General features: G+C 35.0%; 1 protein-coding gene across 2 annotated transcripts in view; it reads right to left on the bottom strand.

Moving 5' to 3' along the window:
* Positions 1-20,018, bottom strand: part of LOC141526095 (uncharacterized) — a 197,008-nt gene that overhangs the window by 103,768 nt on the left and 73,222 nt on the right. For both annotated transcript variants that reach the window (XM_074240874.1, XM_074240875.1), the window contains one exon: positions 13,087-13,176. In XM_074240874.1, coding sequence (XP_074096975.1) covers positions 13,087-13,176 — 90 coding nt within the window. The remainder of the gene's footprint in view (positions 1-13,086; positions 13,177-20,018) is intronic.

Here is a 20,018-nt window from a genome sequence, read left to right on the forward strand (position 1 = left end):
ACCTTAGACAACTTATCCGTTTATTATGGCACGCCCTACCCCAGCCCGTGACGTTAAAACTTAAACGTACATTTATATCAATGTACAATGAATAATATAATAGTATGATCTAAAAGCTTGATCATTACATCTAAGACATTTGAGTTGAGCAGAAGTAGATAAAAGGTGCATTGACTTGAGCTACGACAGATTTATCATACCCAGCATATAACACTTTACTTCGCTTCCATTGTTCATTCTCTTCGTCTTAATCTTCTGTCTTCACTTTATTATCTCGAGCCTCGTAAAGATGTTATTGATCATGTGCCTGATCATCTGCCTCGGACTATTCAGGTGACCGAGAGACACTTTTTTATTCAAATTTTTATTATATCTTCTGCTGGGATAGAGTTTGTTAGTGTAAGGACACTTTTATTAATAATATTATCTTGGAGTTTATAAACGAGTTGACGCTTGAGATTAATGGCCAATAAAACGAGAATTTTGTCGTGCCGAGCCAACAAATAAGGACACTTAATCACGGAATAATTAACAACTGTTATGTAGTGAAGTTTTTAATAGGACTACGGGATAAAAAGATAAAAGAAATTTATGTGCTGAAAGGTTTTGGTGTTAATTGAGACAATGGTTGAGGAAGTTTTTCAGAGATTTTTTAGCAGATCATAGAGTAACGGGTACTTGGTAAAAAACGAGAAGTTTTGAAAGTTTTTCAAGAAATTTGAATTCTTGAAAATTAAATTTAAAGTTTGAATTGTAAGAAAAAATGGAAAATTTTAGTTTTAAATTTCACTTGAATAAAAAATCAACTTTCTAATTATTAAAAAAAAAAAAATTCAGGTTTCGATCTCAAATTATGAAAATTTTGAGTCTTTAAATTAATAAAATATCAATTTCAAAATATCAAAAACAAAAACTAAAATCTCAAAAATCGAAAAAAAAAGATCAAATCAAATAATCAAAAATATAATTTCTAAAAATCATTACCAACAAACATCTTCCAATCATAAAAACTTAAAATTTCGATAAAAAATCTGCAGACGATGTAAAAAATTAATAACAGAAATAACTCATCTTTGAAGAACGATTTAATAAAAACTTTCTTCGTTCGTTGAATATATATTTCTCAACTTAAATAAAATATTATATATGATTCCATTACAATCGTACCGTTGCTTTCGCTCTTTCTCAATTGAAAACCGCGTGAGACGGTGAACCCGAACTCAATAAATTTCAAAAAATTCATCACCAGGACATTAATCAAATTTCTGTGGGCTTGCATGTACTCACATAATGCCCCATACCAATACCAGCGCCAATAAACCACTCTACTCAAACACGATACATATAACATATATATATATATCTATAAAATACGAAACTTATTCAACAGCTACTAATTATCAGTTCATTAACTGTACAGCAGACCACTTTATTGATTTAAATACGAGCAACATGTCATAATTTGTACTAAATTAATGGTCATTCATTCGTAGTATTATTTATTCATTTCATATCATTTCATTTGTATTTATGTGCATCAGAATCGAATATATTTATGTTTATATGGCTTTTAAATTGCAGCAAGACTGAAGAGCTGAAGACTGTTATATTATTTTAACGAGTGTTATTGATACGCGATATTTACCGTGGACCGTGGTATTACCGTAACCGCAGATATGAATAAAAAATAATTTTTGAATTACATAGTCCCAGTTGTACAACACTCAACGGCGTCAGATAATCAATAAGTCGAGTCAGTCGATCCAGTTTCAGCTCGTCCGTCGGTCGGTGAGTGAGTGAGGTATATTAGAGAAGCCATGCAGCCCGAGAAAAAAAGGAGAGACCCATCATCCAGGTAGCAAGGTAGTAAGGAAGAATCAGGAGCCTCAAGATAAAAATTATTAATTTCTCATATTCATAAAATTAGTATAGGCAGAGCCATTGCTTTCACCTGTCGTATCTTTGGCATCAACTCCGCCTCTTTTTCGCCATTGTCCGATCACTGTGGTCTTGTTCTACTTTCCAGGATGTTATTATTCATAATCATAATCAAAAAATATTTAACATTTAATATTTAAGTGTATACATTCAATAAAATAATTGTATATGCTATTTATATTTTTATTTTTGTATCGCAATATTATATCGACCCGATAAATCATATTAAATAATTAATCCCCTTTAATTATACGCCCGGTATTATTCACTTAATTAGTACGTGAACGCCAGACGTTAATAACATTATTATTTTTTAATTATTTAACTTTTGGATTTACTACTGACTTTTATTGACTGCTGTTTATCAAGATATATATGATGCCTATTAACTGCTCCCGAATATAAACTTACATTCGGTTTATAGCCATTTTTTTGCGGCGGGGATTTTATTTTTGTATGCTGCATGATCGGCCTACTATACTCAATTTAAGTCTTCAAATGATCATTTTAGTGAATTTTCTGAATTTTCTAAATTAATCGAGTTGAAAAAATTTTTATCAATTTAACAATTTATTAAATTAAAATAAAAAATGATTTAATTAAAATTATATACTCTAAAAAAATATTAAAAATTTATTTTCTAAATTTCTTGTAAATTATTTGACAGTTTTTTCTATTTGAAGTCAGCAATTTAAAGAAAGATTAATACCGGCGGTTGTATAATTAAATAAATTTATCGAGATCGAAAGCTCGCGTGATATATTTCCTGTAGATTAGATGCAATTATAACCAATAGATCATAGCTATATTCAATAATAAAAGGAGGCTATGATGTGAAAAATCTAAAATGATTATTTTTCAGGTTTAGTAGACGGTAAATACATGCAGGAAGGAATAAAAGGCACGTACATATAAATATAAGTTATCAATAATCCATTACGAAAATACACAGAGAGAAATTACAATATTCATCATTGATAGATTCAAGTCAGCATCAAGCGATGCCAAGAAAACCCTCTGCTAGATCGAGTTTGATCGGTTCAATAAATCAAGCCTGGAAATCCCGGTGCTGGTACTAGTCCTGGTATTGCCAGTAGAGAGAATTATTTTCTAGGTTCGAGGTTGCGATCGATGAGGAAGCGACGAACCTTCAATATCCACCGATGTCTGTAATACCCGGGTTTATTATGTCGAGGGATCCATACCGACCATATCACATTAAACCACTCCATAACACTTTTTATTTTTATTACTTTTATCTTTATTTTCATTTTACCCGCAGACTAAAAGACGATTGAAAAGCACTGATTGATTAAGTGATTCTTGATCATAGGAATTGCCCGGGAGAGAATCGTTTAGTTATTTATCTCCCGATCGCTCTCACACCGAGATTTAACTCGAAAATAAAATCAAAAGAACTTTAACTTAAAAGTTTGTGTTATATTATATAAAATAAATAAATAAAATAAATTGTTATTGAACTGCATGAGAAAAGTAAATATCGGAATTATCGCATTTAAAATAAATTGGATGAGACGAATAAAAAGTTTGTAAGTGAGAAAATACAAGATCCGCAGACCGATAGTACTAATGATCTTCAGCCGGCTTCAACATTCGATAAAATAAATAAGACAAGATTAAAAAATAATTTAACAACTCTATTATACACCGATGGTCTCATTAAATCACCCATTTACAAGTATATGCTTATTTTTATTATTCACTCTTTTTTTCGGGAGTTTTCGTTCAAAATTTACATCTTAAAGTTCATAAAAACATTTAAAAGATAAAAAAATTTCTTCAGTACAGAATTTATTTTAAAACAATAATGATTTTTGGCCACGCCAACAATTTTCTTGACAAGTAAATTTATTTTACTAAAAAAAAAAAAAAAAAAAAAAATTGTTTTAAAAATTTTTAACATCATTATTTCCAAAATAAAAAAAGAAACATCAATCATTTTTGTTACAAAATAAATAAATAAAAATCATCATAAATATCTCAAAAAATAATAAAGATACAATTTTTTATTGAGTCATTAGCTTTCATAAAATAATCCCGCGGTTCAATCAGCGGATCATCAGCGAATTTATTTAAATTGATCTCTTATTATCGCAGCAGAAATCTTTGCGCAGATAAAATAGACTGAATCATAACTTTAATAGCTAGATAATTATTCAATACCGTACTCCAGTGTCTAGTTCTTATTCTGTACTCCATAAAATAAATATATACAATATATTTATATTTATTATTTAATATTTATTTCTCGAGAGAAGCAATAAAAAATAATTAGTCATAATTAGATGACAGACAAGTAAAGAAATAGTGAAAAGTAATTGAATGCGTTGATTGAGTTGTAAATTTTGATACGACTATAAGTATAAATATAAATACAATATTATATATTATATTATACGTAATATATGTATGAAGTTATTACACTAATGATATTTAATTTTGACAGTCGTATATACGAATAATAATGATCATTAACTTGAAATAGGGACGTCAAACTTCCAGGCGAGTCAATAAGAGTTTTAAATTGATCATAAGAAGTAATCGCCGAGAAAGTTGATCGTATCGGTCATTATTATCTTTTTTAGCTTCAAAACGACTCGACAAACAACGAATATAGTTTTTTTTAAATAATTACCCTCCTTTTTCCCTGGTAAATATGCAAACGAGCCCACTAATTATTGATTACTCCCAATTATTGGTCAATATAAATCCAATAAAATTTTATTCCTCCTTCTGAATTAATTACTGATGATTATAATAATAATTATTATATAGCTTTACAATACTATTAAATGAATAAAAAGAGCCGTAATACTGTGTACTTACTCTCGGTCTAATTACGTCAGCGCTTAACGAACTGGTGACAGGTTTAAGTTGTGATTCAACAAGCAAATTGTTACTAAGTCATAATGCATACATCGGATACTTTATTTGTCTGTGCTAAAGAGTTTAACGAATCAAATTTAATTAAATGAGATAAAATTGCATGACGGTTCTGAGGAAGATAATTGACATAAATCGAACCTCATTTTCATATATTACACAATTTAATAATCTTTGGCTCAAACGTCAATTGCTTTTCATTCTGGAAACTATTTTTTTGTATTACTTCAAGTAGACACTTGTGTTAAAAATCTGAGTAATAAATAGGTGGTGTTTTGATGGAAATATAAAAAAAAAAATTAAAGTCATTTTTAAAGAAAAAAAATTTTAAATAAATTATTAATAATTTTTATTTTTTTTCAATAGATTAAATAATAACTATAATTTGAAATAAAGTTTTCTTTTTTAACATGTTTGTTCTTTTAGAATTAATTAAAACCAGAATTGGCGATCAGTAATTGTAATTTTTTGCACTACGTAATATTTTACCGCTGGACATTTCTCCATCCTGTTTTTATTCATCCAAGTTGTTTGAATTTTTTCGAAGATTTACAACCACTCGAAGAGTTATTAAGACGATAGCTGTCGTATAGATCTATAAGAACGATCTAGTTGGCTGTGGTGTACTTGGAGGAGTATCTTTACTAGCATTTTTCATGGCATAGTGCTCAAAGAAAAGAAAACTCGTTGCAGTTGGAGTACATAGCAATTGACAGCGGTGGCGCAGGCGTTGGGCGAGTCCATGTGATTTATCATCGGTCTTACTGCACTGTACCCCGAGTATTCACCATCAACCATCACCAACACCGATATAATACCGATACTTGTTGTCCATTCATACATCCTTGCATCTATACATGTAGGAATATAAATGTAATGTAATGTAATGCGTTGAGATAGATTCTCAAGTACTCAAGGTATGGAGCAGTGCCCCCTGCCTCGTAAACACACAGTTTGCCCGGTTAAAACATCTAGTAAACTAAGAACGAGCTTGTCACTTAACGCCACTGCTGTCGCTGTTTCGTTGTATTCATGTTATGCTCCGATCACCGCTCGAGAAGACCAAGACCAAGACCTAACCAATACAAGACCAACACGGTTCTTCGTAACTTGATCGCTAGGACATTGATGATCCTCATTACGCCATGAGACAATTTATCAATTCGACACTTTTATGTTCTACTGCATCAATATTGTCTGCATTTATATTGAGATTTTGTTTCTTGTTCATTTTTAGTTTAATATAAATAGAACAATCAATCTTATTCTTCAACAAAAAAAAAACAAAAATTTTGAATGTCAAATTTTGTCAAAAAAGACAAAACATTTAATTTTGTCACAAAATATTTATAACTTTTTCACGCATGTATTTTTATCCATTTATAATACATATTTAGTATTATAATTTTTTCAAAAGCTCACATCTAACCATATTGAACAATTTAAACCAATGAGAAAGCAATAAAATACGTAATTCAAAAAATAACGGAACATGCAATTTTATTAAATTCACCGGTATTTTTTATCGGCAATCGTAGGCTCATAAAAATCGATTAAAGTAGCACGAGCTGGTCTGTACTAGCAGCATAATAATGCAATCCCATAATACCGTGTAGCATGTAGCATATGTGAGTATGTATAGCCATCTACGCAACAAGTAATATAAAGACACATCCAAAGTAAAAGCGCCAAGTAGAAGAGATTCTTCCCGTTTAAGATCCACACTCAATACTTTGAACGGTATACACAAGACAAATGGCAGATGTTACATCTTTCTGGTCGCTCGCTGCAAATACCTGACTCGGCACGTTTTGCGGTTAAAAATAATACTTTTTACTTTATTTATTTATTTATTTACATTCTATTCTATTCCATTATATTCTACTTGACTTTATTTTTTCCATGTTTCATTTAAAACTTTATAACAGCAAAACTATACAAACTCTCATGCCGGGTATTTGTAAGCAAATCGAAAATACTTACAAATGATTTAATAATTAGTTGTTTATTTTAACAAGAATAATAATCATGAGCATGAGAAACATGAGGATTATCATGAGCAAGAGCATGAACAAGGAATCTTAAAGAAACCCGAATCAGAAATGTGTCGTGGGCTGCGTGTGAATAGACACGAGATCAACGCCTTCGTCTGGTTATGTCGCGCCGGTAATTCTTGGGGAAACAATCGAAACCGGGTACTCGACTCTTCTCAGTCTCAGTTGTTGCTAAGTCTGTCTGTCTTTCTGTCTGCTGTTTGTTTGTTTCTTTACTGAGTTTTTATTCTCATTGTCAGTGTATTTATTATATTTCTACCCTCGCAATTGCATTTGAGATTTTAAGAGAACGAGTAGAGTCTACCGGAGTCCTCAGCTCGTGGAGGTAGTTATATTATAAGAAGAGCTGGATGAGGTGCTCGGTTAAGTGGTGAATGAGTGCCTGCCACACCTTCCAGAGTAACGATCGTGCGAAATAAATGTAAATTTGCGAACATTTGCCGTGAGAAAAAAATCCGGTGAGGGTACCTATTATGGGAATCACACGCAATCCCGCTGGAGGCGTTGAGATACATCATTCGAGTGTGAACAATGCAAAGACAATAATGTAATAATATAAGACAGTTGAGGCTAGAGACTTATACGTCGACACTGCTCTACGTCTAACTAACGCAAACAATTCGTTGTTAAAATGTCACTTTAAAGTAACATCTTGTTTGTACATATCTTGTCTCACTTACTCTTTATGACACGCTAATTTAATGTAATGTAATGTAATGAACTGTAAGCAGTAATTATTTCGTTGGAAGGCACGTCTGGGAATACACCGAATTCCTGCGGTAAGCACAACACATTCTGCATACTTGTTGGTCATATTTCAATAAGCATTCTCTAAGGAGAAAGAGAGATTGCTCCATCTTTGGTTTTTTTTGGCTTTCAGTTATAGGGTGGTTATTTGACGGAAAAAATTAATTCACTAATATAAAGAAAATTTATAAAAAAATAAATTTAACCAAAAAAATTTTAACAGTGTAAAAAAATGTTTAACATTCAATAACGCAATAATAAATGAATAGATCTCCGCACCTTGCTCATCGTAAAACCGATCGCTCTAAATCGGCAATACCCATCTGTGAGTTATTGATAATCCATTGATGCAGAGTTCTTTGTTTCTTCGAGCAGCACCAGTAGAATTTACAATACGTCTTATGTCTTGAATCTTATTCTTAGGTCTTGGGTTTTAGTTGATGGCAACAGTGTGACCGTGCGTGGGCGACCGACGTTTTATATCTATTGTGTATCGTGGTCTCCAGCCGCCTCTTGCATTCAAACAGACAAACATTTATATTTCTTTGGTACGTTTGCCTATAACCTATTATTTTTTATAGGCATTGCCGGTATATAACAACCACCTTAACCACCTCAGGCGAAGTTCGGCCCATATGTATTATGCACTTATAGCTTATATAAATACAAGTATAGAAAAGTACATCTATCGTCTAGCGTCTATCGTCTATAGAAAAGTAGGTATCGATCGACGACATCGGCAGATGCGGCGGTCACTACCATCTTGGGAATATTCCCCCATACCAACCCGAACAAGAATAAGAAGGTGATGCCGCCACGAGCGTATCACGATCAGCACCGTGCGATAACGGGAACGACAGCGTGTCTGCGTCAGAGTAGGCGCACGCCCTATGACCAGTCTTACGCTTTTTTACCGACACTTTTTAATCTCTCTTACTTATAATCGCTGCTTGTTTAGATTTTAATGTAAAGTCTCAAATTTCTAAGCACGTTTTTTTTTTTAAACTAAGCTTGAAAAAAATTCAATGAAATCTTCATTAGAAAAAATTCAGTAGAACCTTCAGTAAAAAAAATTAAAAGGCAAAAAAAATGATGGAAAGCAGATCACACTCTAACCCGGAAAAACTTCCCATCTGAACCGGGTATTGCTGTAACGAATTTTTAGATCCAGCGTGGTAATGATACTTAATTGCAGTGTAATCCAGGCACGAGGGATGCGTGAAAAATTTTATTAAAACCTCAAGAAAGAGAAAGAAAAAAAGAAAGAAAGAAAGAGAGAGAGAGAAACACCAGCACGAACACGATACCACCAAACGAATCACACGAACAGGTCATAGGGAACCGGAGTGTACCGTTCGTGCCCAGGGGTCAACCGCCGCGTACTCGAGGAGCAAAGGTCCGCGGGGTTGAAGAATCCCCAAGATATAAAAGTGCATCACCGACATGTGCATCACCATCTAACGCACCCACACGTTACGCCGTGTGTGTATTCCATTCCCTATTCTCCATTGGCTATTCGCTATTCGCGATATTGCCTATGGATGGAAGCGAATACAAGCAGGTATCTTGAAGCTTTACTGCTGTTGCTGTTTCTCTCGTCTCTTTTCAGAGATTTAACCCAAAGGACCCGGCTTAATAAATATCCGGCTCTATCTCCTTCTTACGCGATCGAAATTTTTAAATCCGGCGGATTGCAATAGCTCGCTATTCACTGTGTAACGGTACGAGCAACTGGGAACAACAACAACAACAACAACAACAATACCAACGCGTCGTCCTCGTCCTCGTGGTCTTTGTGTATTATTTATCCTTCACAGAGTTGTATTGTGCATGGATCGAATCAGAGTCTTTTCTCGGTGTGACACCAACACTGGCTTCGTGGTTCTAGCAACCTGCTGCAGGCACACAATCCTATTTATATAAATGTATAAATATGTATGATTGTACAATGTTTCATGTGTGTATGTGTGAGTGTTTAACCATGGAAACACTTATATGCTCATGAGGAAGCACACACTTGGTCTGTTGAAAGAAAGGGGAAACAGCAGAGTTAAATTATTGCACGTGGATTTTCGCGATTGCTTCCGATAGTTGGAATTCCAAGCCCGTCGTCTCTCCGGATTCTCTTGGGCAGCCGCGGAATCCCCAAGATTCATTCTTTGGCTTCTCTACTCTGCTGATAAATACAAGCATATATAGCTATAGCTGTTGTGTGTTATGTGTTATGTATTGCTGTTACTGGTATTGGGTATTGCCCGGTTGGTCACAACCTTATTCTATCTTGCTCTACTCGGTAGAGCGTCCACCATCCAGCATTTACCATCTACCGTCGGTTTTCCTCAACGGGTGTCCGTTAAAGGCAAACCTTTCGACAGACTGTGGGACTGGGATCTGTTTAAACATTAACATCAACCTGAGACATCCCAGAATCAGCAGCATTGCACCAAGCTACTCGCCACTTACCCGCCAGAGATTAGCAGAGGAGAGTTAAGCTGCCCAGATACCAAAGCTACCAAAGAGAAACTAACACTGAAACTAAGACAACCTACAACTGGTTGGATCAAGGATGGCTCTGCCGGGAGAGATTCGACAGTCGGCATTGGACATTCCAGACTCTCAGTTTAATTCCAGCTAGCTCAAGTCATTCGGGATGAGTATCGATGGTTCTGGTCCACTCCGCCTTTAATTAAGAAGGATTTCAATCGCGTGATTCTGTCAATATGGAGACTATCACTATCCTTCTGTCTGCTTGGAATTCCAGTGGAAAATAGTCTAAGAGTACATCCTTTAGGTTTTAGGAGAGTTAATTTGCATTTTTATTAAAAAATTTTCTGATATGGTCATACGCGAAAATTTTCTCACGGAAAAGAAATAAACTGAAAAACAGATCAAATTTCCTATCCAAGTAAAGTCTGACCACATATACAGTCTCTTTCGGCATAACCCCCAATCAACACAGAATCTGATGAGCAACAGAACATGAGACACTACTCTAGAATGATCCGTCGCCGGATAAATCTAACTTTGACGCCCGGCGATAAGAATAAAGGGAATAGCTCTCTAAAGCGAATTGTCGAAGAAGCAACACTAGCCAACAAAGTGGTCGGTTATTTACTCACTAGCTAGTGGTAGTAGCGACGCGTCCTGATCGTGTTCCCAAGGCTCTTAACTCTTTGGCTATTCTTTATTTTTATTCTCATGGTCGTTACACTGTAATTCGCGTTCTCCTCCTTCTCTCCAGACCTCAGTCACTCGGGACTCTTGAGGCGTAGGTATAATCCAGCGTTAGCCTCATTTCCTTCTTAGAAACAGCAGATACACCCTGACTGAAGATTGTCCGAGTAGACCGGTGCATACAGAGGCGATACGAATGCCAGGGTCGGTGGTACGTGGCGATATAATATCTCGGGCTGGTGAACAGGAGCAAACGCCGTTTGACGTAGCCACAATGTGCATAAGTGCAGACACAGCTACAGATACAGATATAAATACAAATACAAGTGGAGCCGGTAGGCTATATTCAATAGAATATATATCTGCTGAGAATAAGAAGAGCTGGAGAGCGAGATTAGTTCCGATTGCTTCTGGCAGAAGCGATCGAGAAGGGTATTACTGCAACTTCTTGGTCAGGCATTGATCCCTGACTGGCTTCTGGCCGTTAATGAGTCATGTTTAATTGGCGTGGGAAGACCGGGTACGTCTACGGTCTACGGTCTACGTGTAACGGCATTCCCACTACTGTTTATACTGTATACCTAACCACTGAGTAGAACCACCAAGCAATAGCTGTTAGGATATAAATTGACTCCTGTATGCATCGATTAGTGATGCTCCCCTAAGCCGGTAGGATGCTTTTCCCTGCTGTGCTGATCAACATGAGCTCTGTCCGGAAGCCTAGGATACGACAGGATCCGATCATACTAACCAGACACGGTCAATGTCAATGAGGAGAACATTTACCTAGCTTCATCAGGACAGGACAGTACAGAGACCACGTTTGAGCATTTAATCCGCAGAATGGGGATTTCCTTTGATCAGTTCGTTGATTGCTTGCGTCAAGACGGATCTTGGACTTTTTGAGGACATACATGTTAAAGTGACTAGGATATTAGAACATTAAAATACTGGACAGGAATTAAAATCAAAACATCAAAGATCCAATAAAGAAGAAAAAGAGTTTTGTGAATAACAGCTCGTCTGGTGGAGAATACAAAACCGGGCTCTCGAAGGTAACTCTCGTATTCCTTGGTGTTCTTTGGAGCTCTTACTCTTGGTGAGTAATATCCATAAAGAATGCCGAGTCACACCCATCATACGGCGCGTATTCCAACGTCGCCTTTGTCTGTAGGCGGAGTCACGCGAGTACGCCGGTGACCTCAGATAAATCATCTTGAACGTTGCTTTAGACAATTCTTTGGATTTCTGCGGAATTCGGTTTTTTATATCGAACCACCTTAGCGTCAGAGCCGCGGTCTATTCATAATGTATCTCTATCTAAGTGTGTGTTATAATGGATTACTTGTCATAGGATGAACGTTTGTATGCTCGATAAATCGTGATGAGGACACATCAGTTGAAACTACGAATAGGAATAAGAATAAGAATAAGAATGGAGTGAAGTGGTGTGTTTAGCTGAGGAATGTCCGCTGTTAAACACACACGTGTTGTTTACCATTTTATAAATCGAAACCTCGCCTTAGATCCAGGTGTCGCCAGTTAATCGCTCTTCTGTTGGTTCTCTTCTCTTCTCTTTTCCACTTGTACCCTGAGGAACTTGAAACGGCGGAACGTGACGACACGCTCGATACCAATAACCTTTTTCTCGCTATTACCGATACCGAAGCTACTCGATCTGTACGTCTAGTCCTTGATCTGTCAGCTCGGTAATTGTAGATCAGGACCATACAAGCTACCTGTTACTGTGATTCGGGTGCCATCACGTACGCCGTGACATCGTCCAGTTTCCTTCCCGGGCAAACTTATAAACTTAAGACTTAACTTAACTCCGGTATATCGTTCTCGGGCGTGAAGACGCGGTTATTGACGTTTTTTGCTAACTTCTGACATAACATCAGAAAAATCTGACGGTAATCGATGTAATGGAAGATTATCAAGGTGATTTGATAGCTTGTGATCGCCATATTCTCATATTAAACAGAATTTATCATGTTAAGATTTTTATTTTCTTTTTTTTTTTTTGAAGAAATTTTAGAACGGTAGTTTAAAATTGAAATTTATAATTTACAATTAAAGTTTCGGGACGAAATATTAAAAATACGGAAAAATTATAAGGGACCTTTTTTGTAGATTATTAAATTCTCTATGAAAAAAATTCTATCATGTCTCTTATCCTTTAGCCGTAATTACAATTTAAAATTAAATTAAAAAAATGAAACAGAAATTATTTATCCCAAAGTACAATCTTAATAATAAATGTACTCACCTCCCTAGACGTTGGAGCCCCCAGAACGCAGGGGCTGTCAGGGCGGCGGGGCGCACTGGCCCACCGCTTGCTCGAGAGCTCGTTCTCCTCCTGCAACAAAATCCAAAAAATTTTTATTGACCGATGATTCAAGATCAAACCAAATAAAATATAATAAGAAAGTACAAGTAAGAGTGTCGGATGTTTCGTGACCACAAGCGTGTACTTCCAGCTGACGTCGGAGAGTTGTCACGCGGAATAATTAAGATCGCATCTTGGCACGGTGTCAACGGGAAATAGCCGCGCTTTACTATGTTAGCCGAGTAAGCTGTACGTGCACTCGAGCTCAAAACACCCAAGATAGTCTGAACAATAAAATAATAATCCGTTGGTTAATTTTCTCCTTTATTGCACTCCGGCGAGCGGTGAGCGGTGAGCACGCGAGCGTAGTTATTAAAACGTTAAAACAATTACATGCCAGCGACTAGCGACATTACTAACACATGAGCAATCTTTTGAGACAAAATTATAATAATAATTTAATTACACGAACTCTTCTCCATAAAAGGACCACCTGGAAAACCCAAGCATTTAGCATCAATCTCTTATAATTGTTGGTAATTTTTTTTTTTTTTTTAACTACCAAGTCCCATAATTTTTTAACTAAACCTTTTAATTAAAAACAAAAAAAAACCTAACATCAATTATTCTAACATTAAAATCATATATTAAAATAATAATAAAAATTGTTTTCTTAACATAAACAAATATGTGATTATAGAAAAATATGTTGCAGTATATTATATATAAGTAACAATATAAGTAACTATATAAGTAACAAATGAGTTTACTTATTTAGTTCAACAAAAAAAAATTTGTTAGATCAACTAATTAATTATTATTACTACAACAAAATATTTTTTCGAGCTTATAAAATATTAAAAGCAGATAATAAATTTTGAGTTCCTTATTGTTATTTTGCAGCTTGACTCACACTTGATTCTCCAACACAAACTCTTATAGTGTCTTATCGTCGAAACTCTAACTATAACTATAACTCTAACCATTATTGTATCTGTATTCTGAAGGTTTAATTTTACAAAACGTAAAACATTGCCGAGCTACAAATCATTTTCATAGTCATGTTTTTATGATTGCTCTCAAGCTGTTTACGACAGACGCGAGTGGTACTTGCCTCAGCAAATTACGTTCACAAAAGCGTTGGAATATCGATTAGAACGCTTTAGCTATAATATTTTTCATGAACCTCTTTCTTTCAGAGATATTTTAAATTATAGACGTCATTAAATAAATTATTTTCCTCATCATTACAATTAAAATTCAAATAACTGTTACCGCTGGCTTTGTTCCTCAGAGCAATCAAATATCCCAGCTCTACTCGGTTTTTACCAAACCGTGAGAAGCCGGGCGTTGATATTAATATCTAATAAGTTATTACTTTTAAATAGATCTATCTCTGCATATATTTACGTAGACTAATTACTTCCTCGTTTCCTTATCGCGGACACTCTAGTGCTGAGTAAAACTTATAGAATACCGCATTATTCACGGATAATTATATTGAGAATAATAAATCAAAATCACTCCTCAGATATTTGACGCAAGACGTGATCGCAGAGTTACTAATACTAACATTAATACTAATCTTTTTAGCGAATATTATTGTCATGTCTGAGCAGTAACGTTGCCCACGTCTTCAAATCACCTAGAGGCTCACATATAATATATATATGTAATATATAAGCTACATTAATACTGCTCAATTCCAAATCTGGCGGATTCCATTTAAAATGCAATCTCGGTATTACGGAAAATAGGAGAAATCTAGCGAAAGTATAAGCGTAACATCGGTTGCTCGCATTACACATGTTTATATCTGTCTATCTATATATATGTATATATAGGATATAATGTACATATGTATAGTACTTATTTATTTATTTATTTTTATGCTCCATGTAATATAATACGATGATGTTGATAGCAAATCCGGTTTTGTTAGAGTAATATCCATATGACACAGTCGTGACACTAAAGTATTCCATGGGAATTTTATTGAGGCGACCAAGCCTCGCTTTCTAATAAAAATCACTGACAATTATATTTGACTAAATTATAGGGCGCTGTCAAAGAATCGACCCGATCGTTTTAAGTTGTTCCAGAGAAAGATGGTATTTAACGGAAAATATTTGAGGTTGAGATTCTTTAAGGTGTGGCTGGAAATTTAAATTTCAATGGGAGTTTTAATAGTTTAAAAAAATTAAAAAAAAAAATAACGTTTGTTATTAGCAAGCTAAACTACAAAATAGATATTCTAAAAAAAAAAAAAAAAAAAAATTGACGTTATCATTTGCTCAAGAGACTCATTTTCCTCTTACCCTTCTCTTCTATATAAATTACAGCCAAGGGAATTATTTATCAGTAATTTCCTTGACACATTCGGACTCTGCGGGACCACCGCGGTTGAGACGTATTCCCGAGCACAATACAATGGCAATCCTGATTTATGGGGGCATTATTATCGACCTACGTGTTATGTACCCGCTTATGTAGATACACTCTCATTTACCCAGATTCATGTAGGTGTGCAGATAAACACTGGTGTAAGTATAATATGTATATAATATATAACACAAACGAGTTGAGTGCAGAAGAATAAAAGAGTGGATAGCGGAGAGTAGAGAGTGTAGTTGTGTTGTCAGACGCTACCGCGGTACGCAAGCCTCGCCCTTTGGTAATGCCTCCCGCAACAGTATCTAGCAATATAATACATGTGTAATGTTAATACTCAATTATCCATTGCTCTCTTTTAATTCCTTTTCCAGTATCATTCATTATTCTTTATGCAAACACTCAATTATTCCTTGATATATTAATTACTTCCAATGATCAATGATCAAGATTGGGAGTTGATTATCGTACTTATAATTATGATTAGAGCGCATGATTTATGCACGAACTTTTCTGTATTAGATAAAACTTAAATTTTTCAATATTTCCTTTGAACTTTTGCTCTCCGAGACTCTATCCTATCATAAAGTTATAAATATGTTTTTAAAAATGAGTGATGAAAGTAGTCTAGCCTTATTACTTCTCTCCTATCCGGTCTCGTCTAATTAAATAAAATTTAATTCAATCCAAATTCTGTAAAATCATATGCAAAACGAGAAAGAGAAAGATGAGAAACGGCGCCGAGACGCCGGCAACCGTCCTATGAATTATAATCCGTGTTCGCGGCTGCAATCGGGTAAATCATGTAACAAGCATGGCACGTGTTCTTGGTTACATATTGGATTACACGTGAGAGGCGCGGGTACATCGTGTAAATCGGGCGTCTGTGTACCTAAAGTACTGCACTAACGCAAACTGTTCTATATACCAACACAATCATCAAAATGTTCATCATTATCATTATTATCAACCTATTCTGAGCAAGTGAATGCATAATCAGAAAGGACCAAGTGCAATGGTAAATCCAATTCACGGATCTCATTTCATCTTCATCAGGATTGTAACACGGTAATTATTTACGAACGTGATCTCAAATGCCAAAGTATTGCACGAGTTCTAAGTGTGCTTGTTTTAAGTTAAATTTCTCGGCTATTAACAGCACTTTTTAATCAACCTAATGAAGACCAGGTGAGTTGGGTACTTAGCATAAGACCTAAGCGTAAGAACATTTCCTTGGAGGCAAACATAAATAATGAACATGAACCGAGTTTCATTTGAGTTTAATTGTAGAGTGTTTTTTCTTGGCATAAAGTAGAATTCGTTGTTTACGAGGTGGAAGGGTAAAAAAAGCCGAGGCTGAATGATGTTCAATGTTAAATGTTGAACGTATGTAGGGAGATTAGGCATGTAGGAAAGTCTTGATAATCGTGGTGTGGATGAAAATGAATGAATGGATTGCAAGTTGTTGCAACTACTTAGAGGAAAGAAAATAAGGAGTAACATCCTTCAGCCGTTGTCAAAGTACACTCCTGAACCCTCGTGTGTGGCGGTCTAGGGTTCAACATAGAGGCATTAAATTACCGGATGGAGTCATACTACACGGTGAACAGACCCCTAAACCTGTCTCTTGTCTCTGCTCGGTCTCTTGTTATTATATGTCTCTTAGATCTTTAATGTTCCTGAATTACAGCAATGGGAAAATACAGGGCTGCTCTTTAATTTCTGTGAGGTGATATAAGATGAAGGCGCTGTAAGCTGTGCCGGTAAGTTACGGCTGGAGTAAGTGATATTTTATTTATTATTCATTTAAGGCTTATTGACGAGCCAAGTTACAGGTTAGCTTCTTTCCCACTGGAATCTTGAGTCTGAAGTGACTTGTACGCTAATGCAGTGTAAGTAATCTTAATCTTCTGGTAAATTATTTTTATGCTGGCTCAACGTTCATTGGTGATTTGTATTCTCAGCGCTGGGGATTTTTTTGATCCAAGATTAGGTGAGAGCATGGCAAAATTGGTCGTTGTAGTTTTACTCATCATCATCATCATCATAATAGTCATCATAGTCATCATCATCAACAGTAAGACAAGGCGCTGGCACACATGCGTGATCGTGACTTGTCGTATGACCTGTGACTTTACCACTGATGAGCGGTATCGTCAACTTTCCAGTTTAAAATTGTAAGCAGTTAGTTTGGATGTATCTATCTGTCTATCTATCTATCTATTCGAGGATATGTAGGCAGTACGGGTATATATCCATCATCATTATAGTCATCATCATTATCAGTAAGGCCAATGAAATTTGTTGGATAAATGATTCGCGTGATTTACCCAATTGGTAATGAGAGGGACTAGATCTCAATAACAACGCTTTTACTTAATACTCGGGGGTTATTTTTCATACGTAATAAATCTTGGCTATCTGACGCGTGAATAAAAAGAGAACAGATTTAAATATTGTAAGGTTTAAACGAAAATGAGTTTATCTCGGCTCTCTACTCTCTAATATGGTTTCGACGCTAATGGAAGGATTTCTTTTACATTTGTTAATATTTATATTTAAAAGTGAGTTATTAACAAATATGTGATAAATATTAGGTAATGGTTAAATTAAAATTTAACAATTTAATGATAATAATAATAATTATAAAAATATATATTTTTTTTACCGCTTGAATTATTTCACAATTACCTCCAACAAAAATGACAATAGTATAAATTATATCTTTTATTGCTTTTAGTACCTTACGTTCGGCATAGTCAAAGGCGGGAGGCAATTACGAGGAGTTGATGAACTCACTTCATTACGCGGGAACGCGTAAATCTTCGTACACTTTAGTAGTTTATCTCTCGACAAAAGACCAATGGATCTGCAATATATTATTCCTTATCCTCAGTAATAGTCGTTGTTGTTGTTGTTTGAAATCTCCAGACATCATCACATCACTAACAGCCAACAATCCCCGATAGCGATTTCCAGTCCATCCAAGTATCTCTCATCTAACTCAGGGTTATAGCAATATAAACGCACATAGCATAATAACATTTGTAGCCGAAACTTGATGATCTTAGTAAGGTCTCTTATCTCATATCACCTTGGATGGCAGCTCAGAGCTTACTATCCAGCTTGCAGCACTTGTTTCTTGTTTCTTGTCTTCATTCATCGAGTTTATCTGATGATTATTATTATTTACTTGTTGAAACATTATTTACTTAATGCCTCGTCTCGGTGTATACTTAAATATAAATAAAATATTAGGTACAAAATAAAACGTATACTTAACCGCGATACGTTTGTTCTCACGATTTTAATCTATACATTTATACGCGACGTTATTTAAATAAATACCCATTAAAGTATCCTTATAACATGACGCCGTACTCAATAGTGCTAATGCAATGTTAGTTTTCTGGTCGTATTCACCCGTAAGAGTGTCTTATAGTCAACTTTAATTCGAGCATTCGAGTATTGATCTAGTGGATGCTGCACTTCGTATGTAATAAGGCTTCAGAATGTAATATACATTATATATTATGTATAACTCGTACATTATAAGAGAATCGGTAGGAAAGGACAGGAGTGAATTATTAAATCAAGACGTGTTCAACTTAAGAAGCCAGAGCCAGAGCCAGAGCCCGATTCTATTGACGAGGATGAGGTTAAAATTCTCAGAAGACGAATGGCGAGAGAATTGCATAATTTTATTGGCGCCTCGTTATTACTGGCTCTTTGATCTCGACTTATAATCATAAATGGCTGAACGGCTTTTTTATTGCTATTGTTTTTGATACGCACTGGATTTATACAGCCCTCGGCACTTCCATTAGACTGAATACTAATATCATTATTATCATTATTACTATTATTTTTTCTGTAAAATTTGTGCTGTAGTTCGTTAAGAAGTATCAACTGCATAAATAATGCGCGAAAATAATTTAAATAAATAAATAAATCAGCTATTAATTTACGTTTTTAGCGGTGGACTTTAAGCACTCGTTTGTCGCAATTCGCAATATATTTTTAGCAAAAGTCTGGGTGAATGTGTGTGTGTGTGTGTAAAAGTGCAAGACTCGATAAAGAGTCTGAATAGTCCAGGCGTCTGGAGCGGCCCGAGGCCAAGGTAATTGCATTGTACTTGCTTATCCTTTCAAATGCCAATCACTGGCGACAAAACGCTCGTCGCCAAGGCGAATCGCTCTCGTCTTTTCTTGTGTTTAGTTCTCTCGGTACCACAGCTTTAATTCTTTTATTCACGTACTCAGTACGAAGCATTTTTTTTTTTATTTTTCTGCATTCAAAGCACAGTAATTAGATAATAATTTATTCGTTTAAAAAACTACTAAAATTAGCCGATGTTTTTTAATTTGAAAAAAAAAAATAATTTAAATACCATACAAGATTAATATCAATCTCATGTAAATAAACATCGAATTTCTTATAAAATTTACCAAGAACACCAATGCAAATATTAAGACCAAAAA

This window comes from Cotesia typhae, unplaced genomic scaffold, assembly GCF_013202065.1.
Source record: "Cotesia typhae breed Kobodo isofemale line unplaced genomic scaffold, CoteBio_Ctyphae contig_33, whole genome shotgun sequence".
Lineage (NCBI taxonomy): Eukaryota > Metazoa > Arthropoda > Insecta > Hymenoptera > Braconidae > Cotesia > Cotesia typhae.